General features: G+C 42.7%; 1 protein-coding gene across 3 annotated transcripts in view; it reads right to left on the reverse strand.

The window, feature by feature from the left end:
- LOC147624793 (exocyst complex component SEC3A-like) overlaps positions 1 to 13,071 on the reverse strand; it is a 112,393-nt gene extending 99,322 nt beyond the window's left edge. For 2 of the 3 annotated variants that reach the window (XR_015268850.1, XM_086818017.1), the window contains exons 1-11: positions 12,735 to 13,071; positions 9,349 to 9,422; positions 9,146 to 9,226; positions 8,974 to 9,041; positions 8,795 to 8,897; positions 8,294 to 8,439; positions 6,020 to 6,137; positions 5,839 to 5,943; positions 5,614 to 5,715; positions 5,361 to 5,498; positions 4,734 to 4,862 (exon numbers count right to left, since the gene is read on the reverse strand). Coding sequence is in view for 2 of the 3 variants with exons in the window: in XM_086818017.1 (XP_086674143.1) it covers positions 4,734 to 4,862; positions 5,361 to 5,498; positions 5,614 to 5,715; positions 5,839 to 5,943; positions 6,020 to 6,137; positions 8,294 to 8,439; positions 8,795 to 8,897; positions 8,974 to 9,041; positions 9,146 to 9,226; positions 9,349 to 9,422; positions 12,735 to 12,900 (1,230 nt within the window). In the remaining variant the exon portion in view is untranslated. The remainder of the gene's footprint in view (positions 1 to 4,733; positions 4,863 to 5,360; positions 5,499 to 5,613; positions 5,716 to 5,838; positions 5,944 to 6,019; positions 6,138 to 8,293; positions 8,440 to 8,794; positions 8,898 to 8,973; positions 9,042 to 9,145; positions 9,227 to 9,348; positions 9,423 to 12,734) is intronic. The other variant, XM_086818018.1, reaches the window with a different exon arrangement.
- Between the last annotated feature and the right edge of the window lie 10,792 nt (positions 13,072 to 23,863).

Genomic DNA, 23,863 nt, shown 5'->3' on the forward strand with positions numbered 1-23,863 from the left:
TTCATGGCACTGCTCTTCATCCAGTAGTTAGTCACTCAGGAAAGCACTAGCATGTTGACCCTCTGTCCGAGATTGTGACTCATGGGTCTTGGTGCTTAAGGTTGTATTGTGGATGTCCTATCAAATATCTTCATTGGGATCCTGGTGAGTAGGAGTGGATTGATGCAGCTTATCCTATGAAGTGTCAGCCTTTCTTCAGCTACACTGTCTATAATGCTAGGCTCCTACTTGGACAAATTCAAAGGACTCCCAGAGTCAGGCCATGCTAGGAGAACTATGGTATCACCCCATTGATTCAAAAGAGATTTTGGCACAGACTTTAGCACTCATACAAGAGGAGCCAGATCTCCCACTTCTTTTGGTTATTCTTACAAAGTGGCCTTCCCATTAATCACTGGAGGGTTAGTTTTGGAGTAGACCTCGCCTGCCCCAGATGCCCGGTAGCTTCTGAAATAGTGCAACATTGCATATAGGGGGTGTAGAGCTGCTCAAAGGATTTGGGGCTCTATAGCTCAGCTTATGTGCAAGTTGAGGAGAGAGACCATTTATGTTACTTGCGGTACTATTGCTTGGCTCACTGTGTCTTGTCCACGAATGTTGTTTGAGTGCATGGATCTGGACACTGCCATAATGATATGCAGAGGTGTGGCCCAACCTTGCATGCTACACGATATTCCTCATACACAGTATAGACCACCTCTATAGAGGATTGATACTAATTGCGTGCTCATTGCCAGTATCATAGCTTAGCAGATTTGGAGGGCCAAATGCCCAGAGGCTATTGAGGGCACTCAGATATACGACACTCAGTGCATTTGTACTATATGGGGAGATATCATTCACACTCTTATGGCCACATGGGCTCGCATACAAGGACCATCCAGATTTGCGCATGTGAAGAGCACTGTTTTCATGAGGGATTGGGATCAAGGGATCTTTTTATCAACGACCCCCACCGCAGGACTTCCTAGGCAACGTTGTGCCTCATATTGTTTGAGATCACCCTACATTTTGGGATGAGGTCTTGTTTTGTTCCGGCTTCTAGCCATGATTTGGTATGGTCTTTTCATACTTGATAGAAGTCTCCTTTTTGCAAACAAAAAATAATAATAATAATAATAAATTTTTTTTTTAAAGAACCCCAAAAAAAAAAAAAAGAATTGTCCTCTACAGGTGCACTGATGCTTACCAATTGTTGCATTAGCAATTTAAGTTTCCAATGTGAGCAGCATATGAGTCTGTGATCTCCATTTTTTGCCCAGACTGCACTTTTAAACTTATTTTTGAGTGTTTTGTCCTTGACCCCAAATAATTTTTCTAGAGAATCTCAAGCTTCCTTTGATGTGGTTGTGGATGCAATGTGATGAATAAATGAATCATTTAGCCCTAGTGCTATTATGGATAAAGCCCTTTCATCCCTCACTTTCCAAGCATTTTGTTCCTCAATAGGACATACCTCGCTCCCGCTTACAAGGCCCCGAAGGTTTCCCCGCATAAGTGCAAACTTGACTTTTACTTGCCAGGTGTGAAAGCCGTTTCCATTGAATTTGTCAATTAGAAGAGGTGAGGCCAGGATGAACAAGATGATGGGGGTCTTTACTCTTGGTTAGTAACGCAAGAGTCAGTGTCTTTCCCGTTTACCAAGAACTAGTGCTTTCAGTAGTGTACAAATTGTGTGTGTGCGAACAGCCTTTCTAGCTTTAAGGCTTACAAGATGAGCTATATAGGAACACCCCTTATAGAAGACACTTTACACTAAAACTTAAGTCAAAAAAACCAACTTAGGTTTGCAACCCTATCAACACAGTAAACCTTACTTTGCACAACACGGCCTGCACTGCACGTATTTGAAGAAGCTGACACCCCTTCTTGCTGTGGATCCGTCAATGCCAAACAAGCTGCCCTAGTTGCTGAGAAAGCCACCACCTACTCGCATTCTTCTCTTGGGCTCTATGCTTGACTCCACCTACTTCTTCCTCTCTCCTTCTCACTCTGTGTTGAGATGATGCTGCTATAGATAGATTTAGAGACTCTACCCTATGTATCTGATTTGAATGCCCAACATGAGAAATTGAACAAACGAATGGATTGTATTGATTGCCTTCAAGAGAAGGGAAAACCCCTTTTACACAAAAAGCCTGTAGGCATTATAATCCCCTCGAGTGGGATAACTCACACACCTCGTGCTTTCACATGTGCCTACCACGGGTAACCTACCCCTGTACAGGTGCTCCAGGTGTTAAGAGTTCACCGTAGCATAAAAAACAAGTACATAGCTTCCATTCATGTGTATGACCACCAAACTACCACAAATCCAATACAAAAGATAACCATCATCAACCCCCAAGACATGAGAAGGTGGGGTCAGGCTTGCATCACCACAGACCAAATCGTCCGCCTTACTGCACCAAGGGCGGGTCGAACCCTCTGCCCCCTTGGCTCCTACTCTAATGCACCACGCCACACGTGGCGCCAACATCCTTCACATATATTAATGTTGGACTTAAGAATTATTACCCATCCTTTACAACCAGCAGAACCATATACATATGAATGAAAAGCTACCTAAATGCCATCATGTGAACCCACCAAGGAGGTGAACGAAATTATTGGGGGGAACACTAGAAAAAGGATGCCCATGATGAAGGTTATTTCCTGCAACCAGTACTGCTGCATCAAGGGAAAAACCCTAGACCAAGTTTGTATTAGGTTCATAATTCAGCTCCAATTTCCCTGGCTCAGTGACGTTGTGCATAGACAGTAGGACTATAAATATGACCAAACTGTAATATTTTTTAAGGTTTGTAAAAAAGTAGGAAGTTTTTTTTTTTTTCAATTTATCGGCAACCATAACTATCGTTTATATCGGCGCTCTCTAATGTGCCTTTTTCCATTGTTAACCATCGCTTATATCGGCACCCATAACTATCGTCGATAACTGACCACTGGTAACCCATCATTTCCTTGTAGTGTAATAAACTAAATTATGTAAAGTGCTAGACTAAAAAATCTAAACATCTAGAACTTGATCTGGATCTTTCTCAAGCTCTATTTCTTTATTAGGTTGGTCATTGTTTTCTTCTCCTTAGGGACCAGAGGGAGCATCAAACTAAGATTTTCTAAAGATGCTAATTCCCCAGGCTCATTCAGAGACGGGGAAGGCATGGTTTCTTTTATTGATGCTCATTTTGGAACTTCTCATTAGCATCAATAGAGACCACACCCACCTCTTGATTTTCATATGGTAGTTCCAGAGAAGCAGTCCCCCAGCTAGGCCATGATTGCTTCTTGCTTCTCTCCGTATGGCTGACAGATCTCCATGTGCACCACCTTGGTGCTGCCTTCGTCCGAGCATAGCATTCTATGATCCTTCTTGAGGCATGGCAAAGAAGTACTGGCCGGAGAAGTGGGGTGACAAGGGGATGGAAATAGGGACCAGGAGGTGAGGGTAGTGCAAGGGCGAGTGTGGCAGGCTGGAGAGGGGGAGCGTCGCTAGGTGAAAGAAGGTGGTTCATATGTGCATGAAGGCGCTAGTAAATGTTCAGCACGCGATAGGGTGAGGAAGAGAAGAAACAGAAGAAAAAAACCTCGAGGTCTGGGGACAGAGTGGTGGAAACTCAACCCCTCCCCAGCAGGATCGCCAGAAATCAGTACTACCTGTAGCTGATTTGAATGCCCAACACGAGAAATTGAACAAAAAAATGGATGGTATTGATTGCCTTCAAGAGTAGGGAAAACCCCTTTTATACAAAAAACACGTAGGCATTACAATCCCCTCGTGTGGGATAACTCACACCCCTCGTGCTTTCGCATGCAACTACCACGGGCAACCTACCCCTGTACACTCTAGCTGCACTAACTGAACTCACCTACCGCTTGTTGAAAATGTTGATGCAACTTTTGCTTGAGAAGCTCTCACTTTCTTGTTCTCTTTGTGATGAACCTCGCACTGTTGTTGTCGACGATGGGGATTGGCACTAGTAGTGGCCGAGGTGCAGAATAGAGATTGCTGTCTCTGGGCAAAATTGCAGCTGAGAGAAGCCACGGATGCAGCTGTTCACTGCAGGAAGTGAACGCAATGCGCTGCAATGCAATGCTTCTTCCAAGTTATTCAAGCCAAGCAGAGAGATAGGGTTGTTCTTTGGCCTGCCTCTTCATGCCAATTGTCGCACGGGTTGCTGCTGTGTCAAGATTGATTTTCCTCTTTGCTGGATGCTTACAAATGCAGCAGAGCTATTGTGCACCAAGGCCTTGCTACAATGCTTACGTAGCAATGTTGACTTTGCCAAGATCAATAAGAGAATCCTTTCTCTTTGAATCAAACAGCAAAGGATCTCTCTAATTAAGGCTCAATCAAAGATATCCAAAAGAATAGTTCTAATCAATTCAAGGGAGACAAAAGAAGCATCAACCAACTCTAATCACACCTCTCTCTCTCCCTCTCTCTCTCTCTCATTAAGGCTCAATCAAAGATATCCAAAAGAATAGTTCTAATCAATTCAAGGGAGACAAAAGAAGCATCAACCAACTCTAATCACACCAATAATCTGAGCGAAAAGAAGCATTAACCTACTCTAATCACACCAATAATCTGAGCGAATCCCCCTTACCTATGCTCTGATACCAAGTTCATTTTCTAGGATCTGAGGAGGTTCAAAGTACAAAAACACATGGGCTCGATAAAATCACGACCACATTATGTGCACAAAAAGGGTGATTGCAGCATGGCGCACCTGAGAAAAATATGTTTTGTCATTGACCATAAAATCTACCAAGCTAGAAAAATAGTTTCGGAGGAATTCAGATGCCCTCCTCACAAACGCGGACTTCAGCTTTTCCAACTCTGCCCGCTTTTCGATTACCTGTAGAATCCCCATCGAGTTAGGCATGTAGCTACAGGAACCGAAATGAGAACCACATTTTGAGGGGCCGAAACAGGGAAGGGAGATGCATGAGGCGGCGGCAGGAGAAGAGGGAGGGAGAAAGTTATGGAGATGTACAAAAACCAGGGAAAATTTAAAGGAGAGTAGGTGAAAGAAGATTGGTGAGAAGAAACAGCTAAAGAGGAGCTAATATCTGCCAGAAATTGGGGGTTTGCAGTGGAAATGGGAGTTGTTGGGGTTACAGCTGAGAAAGCCCAGATGGCCCATTATGGAAATGCAAACGGCTGAAATTGGAACCCCCCCCCCCCCCCCCCCACCAGCTAAACAGCACAAAAACCCTGCATTTCAGAAGATTCCATAGGCATCCATACTGATGAAAATATCTAAACCTGTTCCTATACAGTAAATCAGCTCAGAAGGTGAAGAGATAAACCAGCCCACGATCCATTACAAACCATCCAAAGTCACGGTACTTACTGCCCGCATGTTCATGTAGCATGCATCCAAATAGGGTGGTTCAAGAGCACGTAAAGATTGTGTCAACCATTCACAGGCCTCCACGTTTTGTGGCATACGAGCCTCATCGAATGAGCCTACAGTCAACGATGATATATACTGGAAGCAGCAATAAAAATTGAAAGCATTAGATGATAACAAATCCTTCAAGTGAGCTCAAACTACACTATTTAAGCTCACTGCCACTGATAAACACAAAGCTTAAAAACACCACCTCATCTGGTATTCTCAACCGATCCAGTAATTTGTTCAGTTCTTCAACAAGCACAGCATTGTTGATTGCTTGCATTTCCAGTTTGTTGTTTCTCATTTCAATCTGTCACCAATAAGGTCCCTTCTCAATGTCACAGTCAGTCAATTTATCATAACCCCAACATCCAAGCATTGGGTTCAAGCATCTGATGCAATTCTCATTATAACACAGAAGGTTCAAACCCACCGATTCGATATCTTCACGCATGTGCCTCAGCTTCACATTGAAGATACGAAGCCACTCATCCAGATCATCAACACTAGACACAGCCACATTCAGCTGGTACAATACCTGCATCATCAACTTGGCCACTTAGCAGCAACCAATCAGGCAAGAAGAAAAGATATTTCAAGTCATGAAAAAATACCTCCTCCACAAGTGGCTCACTCTCTAAAATAGCATGAACATTGGCAGCTTCTAAAGCCAGAAGCTCCCGTTTCAACCGCTCAGAAAATGCTTCTGCTTCATCAATGCCCATAACATACCTGTAACAACCATATAGCAAGCTTTTATATAGCACCCTCTAGCTTGGCCTTTTAGAGAATGTCAGCTAAACATCACACAGTACTCTTCACAAATCTCAGCCAACTTCCACTTTGTAGATGAGCTACACATACTTGAATTTTTTTGTATCTGTTTAGATAATGTTTCTTGAGGTATCTACATAGATATCTGCCTTATCCATAAACAAGTCCCCAGCTAAAAAGACAGGTCAACTTTGATGTTTATTTCCTGATATCTACTGTATGTTTGAGAGGTGGAAAACCCTTGCAAACCATGGATGACCAATGCAGCTAGAAGCTCTTAGGAGTCTTCAGTATTCTTGGGGTGATTCTGGACTTTTATATGTTCTGTTAAACTTCGTCAAAGACTCCTTCAGTGGAAAATAAAACGATGAAGTAGCGAAGAGAAATAAACGGTGCTCTCTTGCCAATTGTTGGAATTCTTGCTATCTAGTTGTAGAAACTGCTGTGAAACAAGGCAAAAAAATTCTCAGGCTCAAGGACTGCAATCAAACACAAATGCAGCTATCACACGCTTCTGAGGGAGGAAGCACATTAGGATTGTTTTCACATGGTGGATCAAACTCAGCAGGAGGGGGTTCTGCCAGCTGCATGAAAGAGACTGCCAAATTGGCAGTGCTGAAGACGTGACGTAACTAGCAGTAGTGCACAACGCTTCCCCAACAATGTTGTACTGTTTGTTGGGCACTTTTCAGCTGGTCTTTCTCCAACAGATTCTAAAGATTGGGCACATCACACCATCACGTCATGGTGCCAAGTGTAGAAGAAAAAAAGAAAAAGAATGATTTATTAACAACTGAGGAAGGCAGGATTTGGCCTATCAAATCAAAAAAGTACTGTATAGAATTGTAGTAGAAGAGATGCCTAAAGCATCCCATAAATGCTATTCCTGTAAATAAATCATATATTAAATCCCATAAATGCTATGCCTTGTGATCTACTAGTAGACACGTGCTCCTCAACCAAGACTGCAAACTCGCTCTGTGTCAGAGCCGGACTCTGGAGAAGGATCTCATCTTTCAATGGCCTAGAGGGTAAACCCTCCATGTGTCCATGGAACATATCCATGATCCTCGTCTGCCTGGCTGAATACATGGTTGCTGTCTCCTCTAGAGTCTTCGGGATCAACTCTAGGTTATTGATGTGGCTCCACGTATCCTCGGTCTACCAGATACTACAGTCTCCAACGATATGTCTCAAGACAAGTCCCATGGGCCAATCCTCAATCCAAGCTCTAACTGAGCGGCCTTGAAGGCTGGTGTCATCTGGCTCCCTCAATCTATGTTCACCAATCCCTCAAAGAAAGAAGTAAGGAGTGTTTGCTCGCTGTCTAACCACATGAAACTGTGCTTTTTCAGAGTTTCTCCCTATGCCTCCAAACCTCATGCACATAGAGGGCCACACATTCCCCGTCCTCATACTCCATAATTCTTCATAAATGACCTAACCTCTCTCTGAACAAACAATGATAGCGCCCTCATATCTCATAGTATGACAAACAATGGACTAAAGCATGTTTCTGTATCTCCACCTCCTCTCTATTGAATACCATCCATAACCGGAGCTCTATATGTTCCCATGTAAGATCTGCAACCTGTGCGTTCAAATGCAGGGCTCACCCATAGAGTCCTCAATACATGTGATAAGTGAACCCCCGAGTATCCGAGTATCTCAATAAACTCTCTTCTGTCAATGTGAGAAAGTGGTCTCTATAAAAACTCAAGCATGTCAAGGTGAACAGAAGTCTTGTCAATGCAAAGCTGCCATGCTGCCATAAAGCATCCCTAATAACTCTTTTTCTCTTGGTTGGTCAGTATGGCAGCTTGTGCCTGTGTATTGGAAAATAGAAAGTCTATGAGATGTCATCAACGACTGGTCCATGCGTACTAACACTCAGTGTCACCCTAGGTAGCTAATTGCATAGAGGAGATAGAGCCAACCATGATCTTTTTCGTCCCTCTAATGTATTTCTCAAGTAATGAATCCTTTCAAATATGTGACCAACTGAAACGACACATCTATGTACATAAGGGACATTCTGCAAACTCTGCTAAAATAATAAGATGTGGGATAGCGGGCTTACTGAGAAGCAACACAAATAAGGGGGAGATACCTACGCATCAAGTAGAGCCTCCATATCATCCTCCTCGGCCTTTGAAACGAGATCTCTCTCCACAGTTACACTTGACTCCTTTGGACCATCAGCAGGCACAACAGCTTTAACATCAGCAGGCCCTCCTAGTGGAAGTGGCTTTGCATTTGCCTGTACACAAGAAAAACATATCAATGTTTTTTCTAATGGTTAATGATTACCATTCCATATAACAAATGACCCCACGAGCACTAAGTTAAGACGCCATTGCAAGTCAAATCCCTTCTCTGAAAGAGATTATCATCAGCGTAGAGGCAGGCAATAGAACCACGGTAAAGCACAACCAAGTGGCATTTGATGCATCTTCTATCTGTTTTCAAAATCCTGGGGTGCTATTTTCATGGCCTCCACACGTACACCCACAGCAAACCCCCTTGTGCACATGCCACCACCCACACACTTCTGTTGCATTTAAGCTACTTTAAGCTTCAGTTCAAAACCCGGTTCAACAGGCAAAAATTCAAACCTGTGCCCAGAGAGCCACCTCCACGATGTCCATCCCTATAATCTTTGGCAAACGGCCAAGATTTTCCTTGCATAGCTTTAAAATGCACGTCAAGAACCTATTTCTGCCAAGAGAATCAACAAGATATTCAGTTAAGATCATGAGATAACAGAAGGCTTCTGCTGAGCACTCAAATTGACCTATCATCGATGCTCCGCATAGTCCACTGAGGAGTAGCCACACTTTGATTTTTCAAGTTGTCGAAGCCCTGGACATCCACAAGTCTACAATTCAGCATAAAAGAATTAAGGTTGCACAGCTCTTGTACAAGAGTGTATAAATATCAACAGAAAGAAGGGAGAGGAGAATGACCAAGACAAAAGTACAGCTGGCACTGTCACTTTGTACAGCTTCAATCTTGGTGAGATGTTTCAGTTTATAGATTTTTGCTGGCTACCAAATAATACAAGACATAAAATTATCTGTACATAAATCATATGTATACAAAAGCATCCCCAAAAAAAAGCTACTACAACACTGCTGCACAACATTTCCGGAGTTATGTTTATTTATACCTGAAATCCATGAGACGAGATCTTTAGTACTTGAAGATTCACATTGAATTTTTGTGCCTTTGCCGCCCTTTTAGCTGTGAAAAGAGAGAAAAAAATGCTTGCTTAGTTCACAAAAAAGAGGGTACCGTCTAACACAAAACTAGGATCCCAAACTGGTGTTACTGTCAATCCCTTGTGGCTGCACCACTTCCATTCACTAAGATATGGAGGACAGCCCCACCCAAGGACCCCACCCAAAGTAAAGCCCTAGTGCTACAGTTCGCAGACGAAGTGAGCAGGCAAACCTTCATGAGACAGAGAGTTATTCTGAGAAACCTACCAGGGGACCCCATCTACTTTGATGATGACCTAACTTGGATGCAGAGACAACATAGGAAATCATGCATGCCACAAATTAAAGCAGCACGTGCTGAAGGGGAAAAAGGCACATTACAGAGACGGCCATGTATACATAGAGGGCAAGATGGTGGCATAGCGCCATATGGCCTATGGGACACAGGAAATTATCAAGAAGCACAAGGAGATACATGCAGCAGTTTGGAACTGCAATGGGGCTCTATAGACACATCCAGGCAGACTAGAGGAGGTTATGGAGAACCGGGACATCATGTTTCTGACAGAGACACATGAAAGCCCAGAGAGAGGCCTACCACGGGTAGTAGGGTACCAGTGGGAATCAGTGTATAGACAAGGGATGCGACAGGGCACTTCCAGAGGCTCAGGTGGGATCGCTATACTATTCAGACGAGCACTACACCAGCGTATCAGGGTGGTATCGAGAGACCCAAAGGCACGCTACATGTGGATTAGCCTACAGCTCTGAGAGGTGAGAACAGTTTACTTGGCAATATGCTACTTCCCGCCGAAGGGGTCGAGATTCAACACAGGTCACATGGAGGACCAGATTGGAGGAGGAGAGGAGAGAGGGGCCCTTCCTAGTGAGTCTCCATACACCACTCTATCCACAGATATCCTACACTATTCGACCATGGGGGAGGTTCTCCTAATGGGGGACTTCAATGCACGCACACAGAATCGACAGTGTGAATCATTCGACTTCACATATCCCCTCATCCTACAGGCACTAGACGATGTAGATGCAGGGACCACGAGGATGTCAGAGGACAGTGGGCCAGACAGTACAGGTTATGGGCAACACCTTCTGGAGACCTGGGAGCTAGACACCATCTCGTTATTTATAACGGGACGTCACAATGGCCAGAATCGGGAAGACTCACATGTTTCCCATCATCAGGAGGCAGCAGCACTATGGACTACATATTGGGCTCGCGGGAGAGCACAGACCTGATAGACTCTTTCACTATCCCTACATGCCCCATTGGTGCGGACCATACTTATTTGGCTTTTTCTCTTAGGAGCTCTCTTGATCTGCCACCCCCGACCACTCAGGCATCTCCACTTTACCCGGGAGCTTGCAGACGTTTATGATTCAAAAGTACATGATGGCCTCTTTGGTATGGACCCTACAGCACCCATCGATGTACTGACGGCCCAGCTTTCACACATACTGCACACAGCAGCTAGCCACAGCTTTCCACACCATCTCCAGACAGGGAAGCCACCTAGATCCGGGGACATGCCCCAGAATAGATGGTATGATAATGAGTGCAGAGAGCTTCATTGACATCTCCGAGCCCAGATAGCGAAAGGGGAAATAACACAGCAGCAGGCCAGTAGACAGATGCGGTCTCTTACATGCCGTAAGCGACGCACATATGAGGAGGCTCAATACTGGGACATCTACCACATGCTCATGAGTCGACGACTCAAAGAGCCACACCCCCCCACCCCGATTACTGATCCTCAACGCTGGCAGAGTTATGCAGAAGGGATTTATGATGTTCCGCACCAGCCACTCATCCCTCGCCCCACAGAGACTCCACCGACCTCATCGGTTTTCTTTACTACCGATATGGTATCTCGAGCTATACATAGATTCCAACATGGGAGAGCTGAGGATCACACTGGCTTACACGGTGAGCATTTCATTTATGCAACTGACACACTCTCTCCTTTTATTGCTTACCTCTTTAACAGGGCTCTAGTAGAAGGTTTCCCGGCTGAGTGGACGATGCACACTATTGTACCGATCCACAAAGCTATGATTGGTCATACCTTGGCCAAACTCTATGGGGCTATCCTGGAGGCAGAATTGAGCACACACACTGAGAGGGAGGGGCTTCGTGCCCCTGGTCAGGCGGGTTTTCGGCGAGCCTTCCCTACTATTGATCACATTTTCACCCTGAGATGTCTGATTGACCAAACTCGGGCACAGAGACAAAGACTCTATTGCTGTTTTGTGGACTTCCGCAAAGCCTTCGACACAGTCCCAAGAGAGCGCCTCTTCCACCGCTTACAGACAATGGGCAGACCCCCCGACATGATGTGGGGGATTTACAGATTATATGAGCAAGTGTTTGGACGAGTTAGATGCCCAAGGGGACTATCAGATATGATTGCCAGCACCATTGGTGTGAAGCAGGGCTGCCCTCTCTCCCCGACACTCTTTGGCTTATACATCGACGAGGTAGCAAACTACATCATACACGGAGGAGGCTCTGGGATTGACATCTCAAGTACGACTGTACACATTCTATTATACGTTGATGATATCATTCTTGTGTCGGATACTCGGGAATAAATGTGCTTGTATGTGACGGTCATCTCCAAGTTGTAAGCTCCTTTGAGAGACGATCTAGAGATCGTCTGAGGTCTGGTGTGTTTCCTTGAGTAGGCAAGTGTGGTCTCATATGCATTGTCAAGGTGTGTACAAGACACTCAAGTATTGGGCATAAGGATGCAATCTTGTAGTATGTGTGTGGAACCAATCTTGGAACCACCAAGTGAAGGGCCTTAGCCTGGCACAAATATATTCTTTGCAACCGCTTGTCTTTGAGCAATATATTCTTGGTGTTCTTCTTGATGCAATCACTCTGCTTTCTAACACATTGCAACAAGTCATGCATGCTACTTGGTCTAGTCTAATCATGCAGCAGAAACCTACAATGACCCTTGGGGCCTTGCTTGGTGCCTTGCTACACAAGGATTTGCCTATTGCTTGGTCTAATGATTCTAATGAAATCATGCATCAGTAGCCTAGTCAGCCCCTCAGGTCCTGCTTGGTGCCTTGCTGCAAGTGTATTTGCACTTGCTTAGAAATAATGACTTCCCAAAACATGGTATGCAAGCTGGTGCTATTTACATGTAAATTGAAAAGATGGGAATGCATGTGCCTGCATATACATTGAGCATATAGATGGATCGATCATATGATGGGAATACGTGTGTTGCATAGGAATTGAAAATGAAGATGGATCAACGATCTTAGAGATTAGGGGATGTAGTATGTATGTGTAAACACTTACAGGTGAGAGCGAAGATTCTCTGCTTGGAGGCCAAGCTCGTTCTGCGGGCGGCAGAAACCCCCCAGAGGCTATGGCTCTTGGACACTCGGAAGGCCATGATGACGCTGCTGTCCGAGTCCCGGAAGGCAGCCTCTGTTAATTGAAGCACATCCGCGTCATCCGCCATGCCTGTGGAATACTCTCGCGAACAATGAAACTTTGCGCTGGGCAGATCGGCGAGACAGTCACGTGGAAAATATCAATCATTACATTGCTATTGATCCTTTATGTTATGGCAATGCGGGGGCAAATTGTTTAGTCAAAGGTCTCAAGGTCAATCATCAAGCGATCAAGGGTCGAGGCTTCTTTTGTAAGTTTTGCTTTTTAAAATCCTTAATTTTGGTATTGAGATGTTTTAATTAGCATATATTTGTTTGTGTAAGTATAATCATTGTTTGTAATAAAAAGTCTTTCATCAAAGATCCAAAGGTCACATTTATTTGTGAAAATTTTGGGTTTGGTGTAGATATGTTTTGATTAGCTTTTATAGTTTATGTAAGCTAGTTGACATAATTTGTACCTTATTTTTGACTTTAAATTCTCTCTCTCTCTCTCTCTCTCTCTCTCTCTCTCTCTCTCTCTCTCTCTGTGTGGAGCGCCCCTTTTATAGGAATTGTTCTCTTATTTTCATGAGTTTAAGAATTTTGTATATAGGTAGAAATAATTCACTATTGCACATATAAAAGGATAACAATCTACGTCAATTTTACATACATGTGGGAGGACTAATCTTTATTTTAAAGAGAGATTTTTGGGTACAACGACTTGACGAGCCAAATCCTAGCCTATACTCATCATGTTGCACTCAACTGCACACAAGTGGGGGCAGTTCTAATGATTAAATATTAGAAAAGTCCCACACATTATCATATAGTTCATCTATGCAGTAGAGCAACCACATGCACTACAAGAAACTATAAGCAGTATGACTTCTAACACGTCATTACATAGGCACAATTGAAGGTTAAAAAGACTTTGGAGACTTCACACGTGAAGATGCTTCACCACATGCACTATAAGAAAGTGTAAGATATGACTTTTAACACATTATGGCATAGGCACAATTGAAGGTTAAAAATACTTGGGAGACTTCACATGTGAAGATATGCACCAACAAACACTCTAATGTAGTAGGAGTGCCTTAGTATGAAACTCCCTCTCTTTTCACAAAAGCTAACATACTAAAAAACTCTACAGCTACTACTATGAAGCAGCTAATGCAAAGGGTTCAAGGCTGAAATGCTCAAGTGGATGTGGGAGAGAATTCATGGTGTCTCTAGGATATGCTTAATTTGTAATGCAACATAGAGAATGGCCTATAAAACCGCTTTAAGCAGGATACATGTAATGAAGTGGTGGACACATGAGAGTGGACACTTGCAGAGTGGACACATGAGAGTGGACACATGGGAAGTGGCCAAGGGCCAAGCATAAGTTAGATTAGGCCAAGGGGCCAAGAGTAAGTGGGGGACATAGGCTTATGGGCCAAAGGCTAAGTAGGGTGGACATTAACAAGTGTGTGTGAAAAGGGGGCCATGGTATATAGACCAATGTGAATTACTAATCATAATTAACTCATACTAATCAAGAATTACAAGCTAACAAGTGTGTGTGAAAAGGGGGCCATGGTATATAGACCAATGTGAATTACTAATCATAATTAACTCATACTAATCAAGAATTACAAGCTAACAAGCTTTCATGGCAATCTTGCCCTTCTCCTTGCTCATGGATGGTGCTCCTGCACCCATGTTGTCACTCCATGCTTTGAGTGGCCAATCATAGTTCATTGTAGTGGTATCAGAGCTTCCTATTGATTCTATTTTCCCCAAATTTTACCATGGTTTGCTGTAGAAATTTCCAGCCCTTTTGTGCTTCAAGGAAACCCTAGTTTCATCATCTCTCTTGCTTGAATCATCTCACCTTTGAATCCCATCATTTAGGTAGCACCTAATCTAGGGTTTGGAGAGGCGACAGCAGGCCAAAGTCGTTTTCTACACTGGGGCACCGTTTTTGTGAAATTGGACTCTATACAAGTGCTAACACAAGCTTATATACTCTATTTTTCTTAGTAATGATGTCTCCTACAAGTTTCAACCACCTAAGAGCTCTACTTCATGAGGAATGAGGGCCATGGACTCCTCCAAAAGCTGCAAACTGTTTCCCAAGTTTTTCATCAAGGGAAGGGCATTTCTCCACCAACATTCAAGATTGAGGCTTTTTGGTAATCTTTGAGCAATTGCTAAGCATTTTCTTGCATTTCTTGGTTGATTCCTTGAGTTCCTTGAATCTACATTCAAGATTTGGGGCTTTCTTCCAAGAAACCCTTATTTCTCACCATTTGGCCATTAATGCATGCTATTAGCATTGCTTAATCATCATTAGAACCTATTAATGCTATTAGCATTACTTAATCATCATAAAAAATAAGGGTTTCTTGGAAGAAACCCTTACATGCTATTAGCATTGCTTAATCATTATTAAAACCAATTAATGATGACATTAAGCAAAGCCTCTCACCATATGGCCAATTAATCAACCATTGATCTTCAAGTTTGGAAAAATTTTGCTAAGAATGAATCATTTACAACCTCTTGAGGAGTCTTGTGGTTGATTGCAAGCTTTTGGAAGCATTAATTACCTTACTATTGGTTAATGGATGCTTCAAATGCTCAAATGCATGTAAATGGTATGCTAAATGTGCAAAATTTTGACAAAACCTTATGCTATGAAGGGCATTGAAGAGCATTACTGGTATGCATCAAGGCAAAGGCATTGGAAAATTTGATTTCTAATCACTATTGGATGCCATTTTGGATGTGTTGAATCATTGGTGATGATTGATGGAGCATGAGTACATACTTGAATATATGAACAATTGTAAAAGAATGAGTCATGCTTAAAATCAATTTGTAAGTGATCTCACCACCTATTTGAGATTCATTCACTCTCCACATCACTTTGTATTGCACCTTCTATTTTTAGCATACTAGTGATGTGTGAGGGTACCCCAGTATATGGAAGAGAGACCGGGGGGAAGCATGTCTTGAATTCATCGTGTTGTGAGTGTCATGGGAAAGTGGTATGGTGAGGGATTAGGTACATGGTGGTGAAGAAATGGCCCAAATGTTTGCCCTTGGATTGTAAACTTGGGTAAAGGGGTTGAAAGAGCTTGGCCGAGAGATCGGCAAGCTTCAACGTGGTCCACTGACATACATTCTCAAGACAACATCAAGGCAAAACATCAAGACAAATTTGTGGCAAAATGATGCATGGGTGAGGTATTGGGACACTTATGCAGTAATTTTAGCATGCAAAAAGCCACTTGCAATGGTCAAATGCACATGCAATTGGATTTCATTGGACATTAGGGCAATTTGGCAATGAGTGCATGAGTGTTGTAATACTTCATTACATTTAGATTTTGCCCCGATTTCAAAGGAGATACTATCCAATTTTACTCAAAAATTCATGTGTGGCTGTAACAAAAAACCCTAATTCAGTCATCAGGGTTTTGGGCAGGTGACAAAGTCTCTACATCATTGCAAAGTGCTTCTCTGGAGCTTTGAAACAAGATATTGGTTGCACAAATTGAATATCGAAAGTGGGCCTAATTTAGGGTTTCACTAGATTCATAAAACCCTAATTCAGTCCAAGAGGGGTTTTGGAGGTTCAAAAAAGTGATTGGATATGCTTATATTACTCCCTAAGACCTACCAAATGGCACAAAAAAATTTGGAATTGGATACTACATGCTAGGTCAACACACATGGTTAACTTTTTCACACAAGTCAAAACAGAGAATACCTCCACTTTTACTCAAGCAACGGGATTTGGTTTAGGGATAGTACCACTCAAGAGCTTTCTAACAAGCTATTGCCGACAAAATTCCAACCTCATTTTGGGGTTTTGGAGCCAAATTACTATTTTCAATAATGTTATACAAACCCTAAAATAATGTTATACAAACCCTAAAATAAAGAATATTACGGCTGTCCAAAAATTATCTATTCTTGCATATTTGGATACTATGCAACAAGAGCTATCCATAGAGGCCTAGATCACCAATTTCCGACACCATTTGAACTTTCTACAAGCCATTTTTCATTTTCAGCCATTATGCCAAGGGAACATCCATCCATCCATCCAAGCAAACGGTGGGACTTCAAGAGATAAGAGAAGACAAGGAAAATTTGAATGAGAATCATGTAGAGTTGATTGGTGAAGAGGACATGAAGTTACAAGGGAAAAACAACAATGCAAATATGACACATAGGACAAATCATGTGTAAATTGGGCCATTTTTTGCAAATGTGGCCAATGCATCAAATCAATTGGGAGGAGCAAATGCACAAGCAATGCGCGCTATGACAAATGACATGTCACAAATGATGATGATGATGATGTGAAGCATGAATGAAACCATGATGCAAATACTTGTGGTGCAACCAATTGTGCAAGAGATTAGGGGCATTTGTGAATGACACAAAGACCATGGATGAAGATAAGGGTGGATCAGCTCAACATGCTCGTTATGCTCATGTTGAAGAGAAAGAGAATCATCACCCAAGTTTTCATTCTACCTATGGTGCTATGTACAACCTGATGTTTCTGAAGCTAAAGGGAAGGGTCATGCATTTCCAAACCCAAGGAATATTCATCGAGGTGGTGCTTCAAGACGTCATTGTTGAGGAAGAATTTGATGATGAGTTTGAGGATAACAATGGTCAAATGCCTTCTTCTTCACAAGACATGGATGGAGGTAAGCAATGTGTTAAGTTCTATGGTAAAGCCACTACTAGTGTGAAGGCAAGATAAGGTTGATCAATGTATGTGAATTCTTGGTACCATCTCTTGGTTTACCTCTTGATTTGAGCGGGGATGGAAGAGCTACTATACACTCTATTTTAAAAGAAGTTGACTCTACTAAGGACAAACGAGGACTACCATTCACTATCACATTTGGTCATTATATAGAGTATGACTATGTGGGTCTTTATGACTATGTGGGTCTTTATGACTATACTAAGGACAAACGACGAGGACTACCATTCACTATCACATTTGGTCATTATATAGAGTATGACTATGTGGGTCTTTATGCACACATCATGGGTGTTACAGTGGATGAGACACTTGCTGTAATTTGTGGATAGTGAGTAATAAAGAGATCTCGATGCCGGTTCTTTCTCGACGAGTCATCAGCAATGTGTTCGTAAATGGAAATGCTTGGACCACTTTCACATAAGTGCTTTGATTGATACATTTTCAGCTTATGATATGATGCCACGAGATCATGAAGACGTGATGTGCATGCAATTATTGTTGACACAAGGGATGATGACTCATGTATTGATAATACATATGATGACTATGCTTTAGATGAATGCATTGAGTGATTCGTGGAAGTTCTATGGGAATGCATTGTATCATCCATTCTCGAGTCTGGATTGGACGACATATGATGGCCTATTATTTGACTATGGGGACTTGAAGGATGTGGACCTTGATGCATATGAGAGAGTACTAGATTGTCCATATATGTGTTGATGATCATGCATATATAGGTGGTACACATGTTTATGAAGATGATGATTGTCTTGAGGTGACATATTCTACTCCCATTAATCATGGCTACCACATGGATTTTATGCATGCTATACATGTTGATGAGGAAGTATGTATTGGTAGAAAACCTGCCGATACTAAGTAGTCTTGGGAATTTCCCAATCTAGTATAACCAGAAGCAATGAACTTCTAATAATCCAAATAAGCTCTTCTTGACACCTATGCTTATGGGGATGCTAATTACAAGGCATGTGCCTTTACATTTTGTGGATGCCAATATGATTCTATGATCTATGGGAATGGAGAATTCACTTTCACATGCATCTTATGTCACTTGAGATGCATGACATATGATTATGTAGCACGCCATGGTACATCACAGCATGGTGTGGCTATTAGTCTGAGGATTCCTACGAGATAGGAGGATTCGATGCAATGACCATGGATGATGGAGTTCCTCTTACCGATGTAGTGTTGGATTTATGTTCCAGGTTGTTAGATACACCGTTATGTTTTCCTTTTGATCTGGGAGGTCACATATTTGTTTAACGGTTGGATGATCTACATTGTGTTTATCCATTTGACCTAGGAGGATTGGTTAGTCGCATCACCGACATAGGCTTTCTATATTCTCTGTTCGATCCAGGCAGTTTGAGAGCCATTTCTTTTGATTCTACATGGCTTGGATTTACATTTCATCCATGCGGTCGTTCGCAGTTGTATGGATTACTTCATCTTCGGGGCGATACTCGTAGCTTTTCCATTTGACCCTGGAGGATATCCGACTAGCCTCATCATCAAGAGTCCTTTGTCTTTTCCATTTGACCCCGGGGGTCATGAGGTTCATGTATTAGTATTGGCTCTCTAGGATGATGACATTTGTTCACGTATTGGGCTCCTTGTATATAGTCTTTGTATTTGTTTTTTTGCACAACCACCCTTCGATTTCAAGGACAAAATCATGGTAGGAGGGTTTGTAATGAAGTGTTGGACACATGGACATGTTCGATAGACACATGAGAGTGGACACATATGGTGGACACATGGGAAGTGGCCAAGGGCCAAGCATAAGTTAGATTAGGCCAAGGGGCCAAGAGTAAGTGGGGGACATAGGCTTATATGCCAAAGGCATGATAGGGTGGACATTAATAAGTGTGTGAAAAGGGGGCCATGTTATACAGGCCAATGTGAATTACTAATCATAATTAACTCATACTACTCAAGAATTACGAGGTAACAAGCTTTCATGGTGGCAATCTTGCCCTTCTCCTACACCCATGCTGTCACTCCATGCTTTGAGTGGCCAATCATAGTTCATTCCAATATGCTTGATTTATAATGCAACATAGAAAATGGCCTATAAAACCACTCTAAACAGGATACACTTGATTTGATAATGCAACATAGAGAATGGCCTATAAAACCACTCTAAACAGGAGACGCTTAGCTAGAAGAGAGTAAACTCAAAGGATGCTAACACAAATCACATGTAACATTTCTTATGATTGCTAAAAACAAAGTGAGCAAAAAGCCCAAAAAAAAAGCTCACAGAAATATGTAATCATTCGCAAAAAATCCCCACCCCGTTAGGAATTCCCAATAAACCACTAAACTCTTGATTCACTAACTAGATTTTCTTATTCCTTCCGGAGGAATAAAGACCATTGAACATCACTCAAACATCAAAACCATCAACAAAGCTTGTTCATTCTCCCGATCTTCACGAGGACGCGATCGCCATCAAGAAGGGGGGGATATTAACCCAATTCTAGGGTTAACAAGAGCTATCACCATTATCTTACATTAAGGAGTCACGGTAGATACACCAAAGGGTCATACATTCAAGATATGAAGTAATAGTGTCCAAAGCTACAACTTGAACGAGCGCCCGCGTAATGGCACATGCCACATGTTTAGGGATCAACTTGAAGGCCTTCTCTTTAAGACTTGGCTCAAGACCTTGCTCCTTGAAGCCTTGTTTGAGCACGAAGCAAAGTTCTTCTAGGTCATCGATTCTTGTTCTTAGCCATCCAAGGACTCGTGTTACCTCACCTTTCTCCTAATCAGCTATTTCTAGTTGAATCAAAGAGTTTGGATTAGTAGAGAACTTAGACTCTTATCACCCAAGAAAGTGTATCTTGTTGGGTATAAGGAATAGTCAAGTTTACTCATCCAAGTTTACCCGATAAGAAGCCTATTAGGAAGTGTTAATTACTTTGTAGGTTAACATGATTTCACTTGCCTAACTACTACCATAAGGCACTTTGCTATCTTACTTGCTCAAACGAAAATCTATCTTTTATAAGATGGTGCTAGACTTTACAAACTGGCCTTAGTAAGAACTTAATGCCAAATAGGGAAGTCAATATTTTTTGTAAGATGACGCTAACTCCGTGAGATGTGAGTCATGAGTCGTGAATCTCACCAGACATGAGACCTAAGACGTACGTCATTTTATACAAAATCCATGACGTGGACTAGCTAGCTGTGAGGCATGAGTCCACATCTTTACATGAGCCAAGTTGCTCCAAATTCATATGAGCCCTATGAGCCATGAGACATGAGGTGTGAGGCATGAGACGTGAGTCAGCTAGGTGTGATGTGAGTCAACGGTTTAAAAATGGAAAAAAACTCAAACTCAAAAATAATAATTAAAAAAACTTATTTTTTGCAACTTGGGTAAAGCACATGTGTTTGAATACATTTAGGCACGTGTTTCTGAACAAGAACCATTTCACCAAAGTGAAACCCTTTGTCGATCAGACTTATTGTTGGAAAAACGATAATCCACTTAACTATATTATATTAAATCATACCTCCTCAAATGATCCAGCGTTCGGTCTTAGCACTAACACTCATAAATGAGTGCTCCCTTGTTAAGAAGTCAAGACTCTTTCGGTCTACCTCAACCAAGGGAAGCTTTGGAACGAGATGAGCTATTTAAATGTAGACTTGAGCAAAGGAGCAATGGAACATCGGGGCCCTAGATTCACTAATTGGCTCTATAAACAACATTATCAACTTTGTGAAAAGTGCATTAACATCCTATCTTTTGGTGAACCTCTAGTGAGAAGGAGAGGAAGCACGCCTAGGAACCTCGAGGTTCACTCCCTCGTGAAGTGGTCAAACCATGTCAAATGCCACAATGTTTCAAACATTTGGAGTCGGATGCCATATTGTTTTAAACGTTTCGTGTCAATCTTGAGTTAGGTTTGCTGACCATGGCCAAGTACTCCAACAAATCCATAGTTTTACGAGAATCATGACATGTCTCTTTTGTTGTATGAGTATTCTATAAAACACCCAACAACAAGCACACATAGTGCAAGAAGGAGTCCTGCCTTAGAAGCTTAAGGATGGTGATGTTCTAATCTCTTTTCTTCTCTCCCCTCTCTTTGCTCTCTATCAAGTCCCTTCTACATGCATGTAGCATGAAGTGAAGGTTGAGCTCTCCATAGCTCCCTCTTTCTTACTCTCTACCTAGCCATTGAATCTCTTCTTGGGTGACACAAGGAGAGGTGGAGCAAACCCCTAGCAACCTCACATGGAGGAGTTGAACCTCATTAGGGTTGGCTAAGTGTGACTCTCTAGACTCAACCCTTGCATGTGTCTCTTTTCTCTTCCTTCTCTTCCTTGTGTGCAAGGTAGTATGTTAGACTTAACACAACCCAAAGCTCATTTATAACATTACCTTTCTCTCCTCTCGGCCCCCAACACTTATTGGTGGCACCATCTAAAACTAACTACTCACACACAACGCCACCATGACCTTCTCTGGTACCAATCTTTCCATTCCAACCATTGCCTCTCTAGGAAAACCCTATTGCTTATGGAAAGATTCCAATCAGGTACATGCACTCCACCATCCCTGAGGCTCCCCTACCACATCATCGCCCTTCTCTCTAGCACCTCACATGGACCCTAAACCACTTGTGCACACTATAGGTGCACCCGCAGGGAAACCACCTCTTATGTGTTTCCTCTTATGTGTTTCCTCTACTATGGACCCCATAGATTGATTGAATGCCCTCAAAAGAAATGCCTATCAGTAACACCACAACGTCAAGGCTGTTGAATTGACCATTACTTCAAAGATTGCCCTAAATGTCGTCACATGGTTGCAGGCCAAGCTAAAGAAGGCCACATCCCAAAAGAAGCATCCGCCACTCGCTCAACAAAGACCACATCCTCCTCCTCCGAAAGTGATGATCGTACCGAACTGCCACTCCCCCATGCAGCCCACCAAAAACTCACCAAACGGGAAAAAAGGATCCCATTGCCATCCTTGAGAAGCAATGTCTTTAGGAGACCCAAGCACTGATAGAGCAATACCAGACTCAACCGGAGCCGTCGCTTGTTTTTGTAACCTTTGACCCAATGCCTGAATGTGTGCCATCTCTCGTGAACTTCCACACCAACTAAGGAAGAAGCCCTCGCTTACGCTCACTGCCAAGGAAGATCCGTTCGCCAACATGATGTTGACAAACGATGATTTTTCCCCACACATGTGCCCCTAAATCCTCCAGTGCCTATTTCACAAATGGCCAAACCCAAATCCCATGTTCACATCGAACAACTCGATACGAACAGTGACACAGAGTCTGACAGAGACTCATGTGGTGCCCACACAAGATTTGTTGAGGTCTTTTACCCTCCTATGGCACCTAAATCTAGACCTCCACCACTGTCAACAAATAAGGACCAAATTGAACTTTGGTATACTATTGTTGGTCCACCTTACGATCATGGCCCCGCACCTCAGGAAGCTCCTACTCATCAACATGACCTGGCCGGCCTCTTAGCCTTCCTTTCCTCCCAAATCCACATGCCCATTGGCACCTTGTTAAAAGGTAGTCCAAATTTATGGAATGACCTTTGGGATTAGATGGAACGCAAACTACAAGCTTCTGTGGAGGAGGGATCTTGCTCAAATTCCTCGGATAAATATGAGCCCCATCATCTAGACTTACTCCATCACCACAACCCACAACCCAAAGGCGCACTCACAATTTTTGTCAATGTGCTGGGCTACTATTTTGAAGGTGATGACACAAACAGACTCATTTCCTATAACAAAAATGTGGTCAAAGGCATCTTGGATGGAGGTGCTAGCATAAGCATCCTCACACGAACTTGCTAGGAAAACTGGGGCCAACCACACCTTGATCATACCACATTGGTCATAAAGCTTGCAGATGGGAAATCTGCGTGACCCCTAGGCATAGTGCATGACCTCAAGGTAAAAGTTTGTGACATGACATTCCACCTCACCTTTGTAGTCATGGACTTTCGTAATACCGCATATGACAGCACCTTGGGTAGGCTCTTCGTGCAACAAACACAACTGATCCATGATTGGGACACGCATCATGTCTACCTCTACAAAGGATCTCAAATGCTTAAGGTCAATTTATATACCTGGCACTCCCATCCTATGGCCAAGTTTCCCTTTGCCGAAGACTCCATGGGACCTCCACCAGGAGCAACGAGCTCTTTGTTTTTCGATGCTTATCATCAAGCCC

This window comes from Cibotium barometz, chromosome 24 (assembly GCF_041138505.1).
Source record: "Cibotium barometz isolate CiBa-2024 chromosome 24, ASM4113850v1, whole genome shotgun sequence".
NCBI classification, from domain to species: domain Eukaryota; kingdom Viridiplantae; phylum Streptophyta; class Polypodiopsida; order Cyatheales; family Cibotiaceae; genus Cibotium; species Cibotium barometz.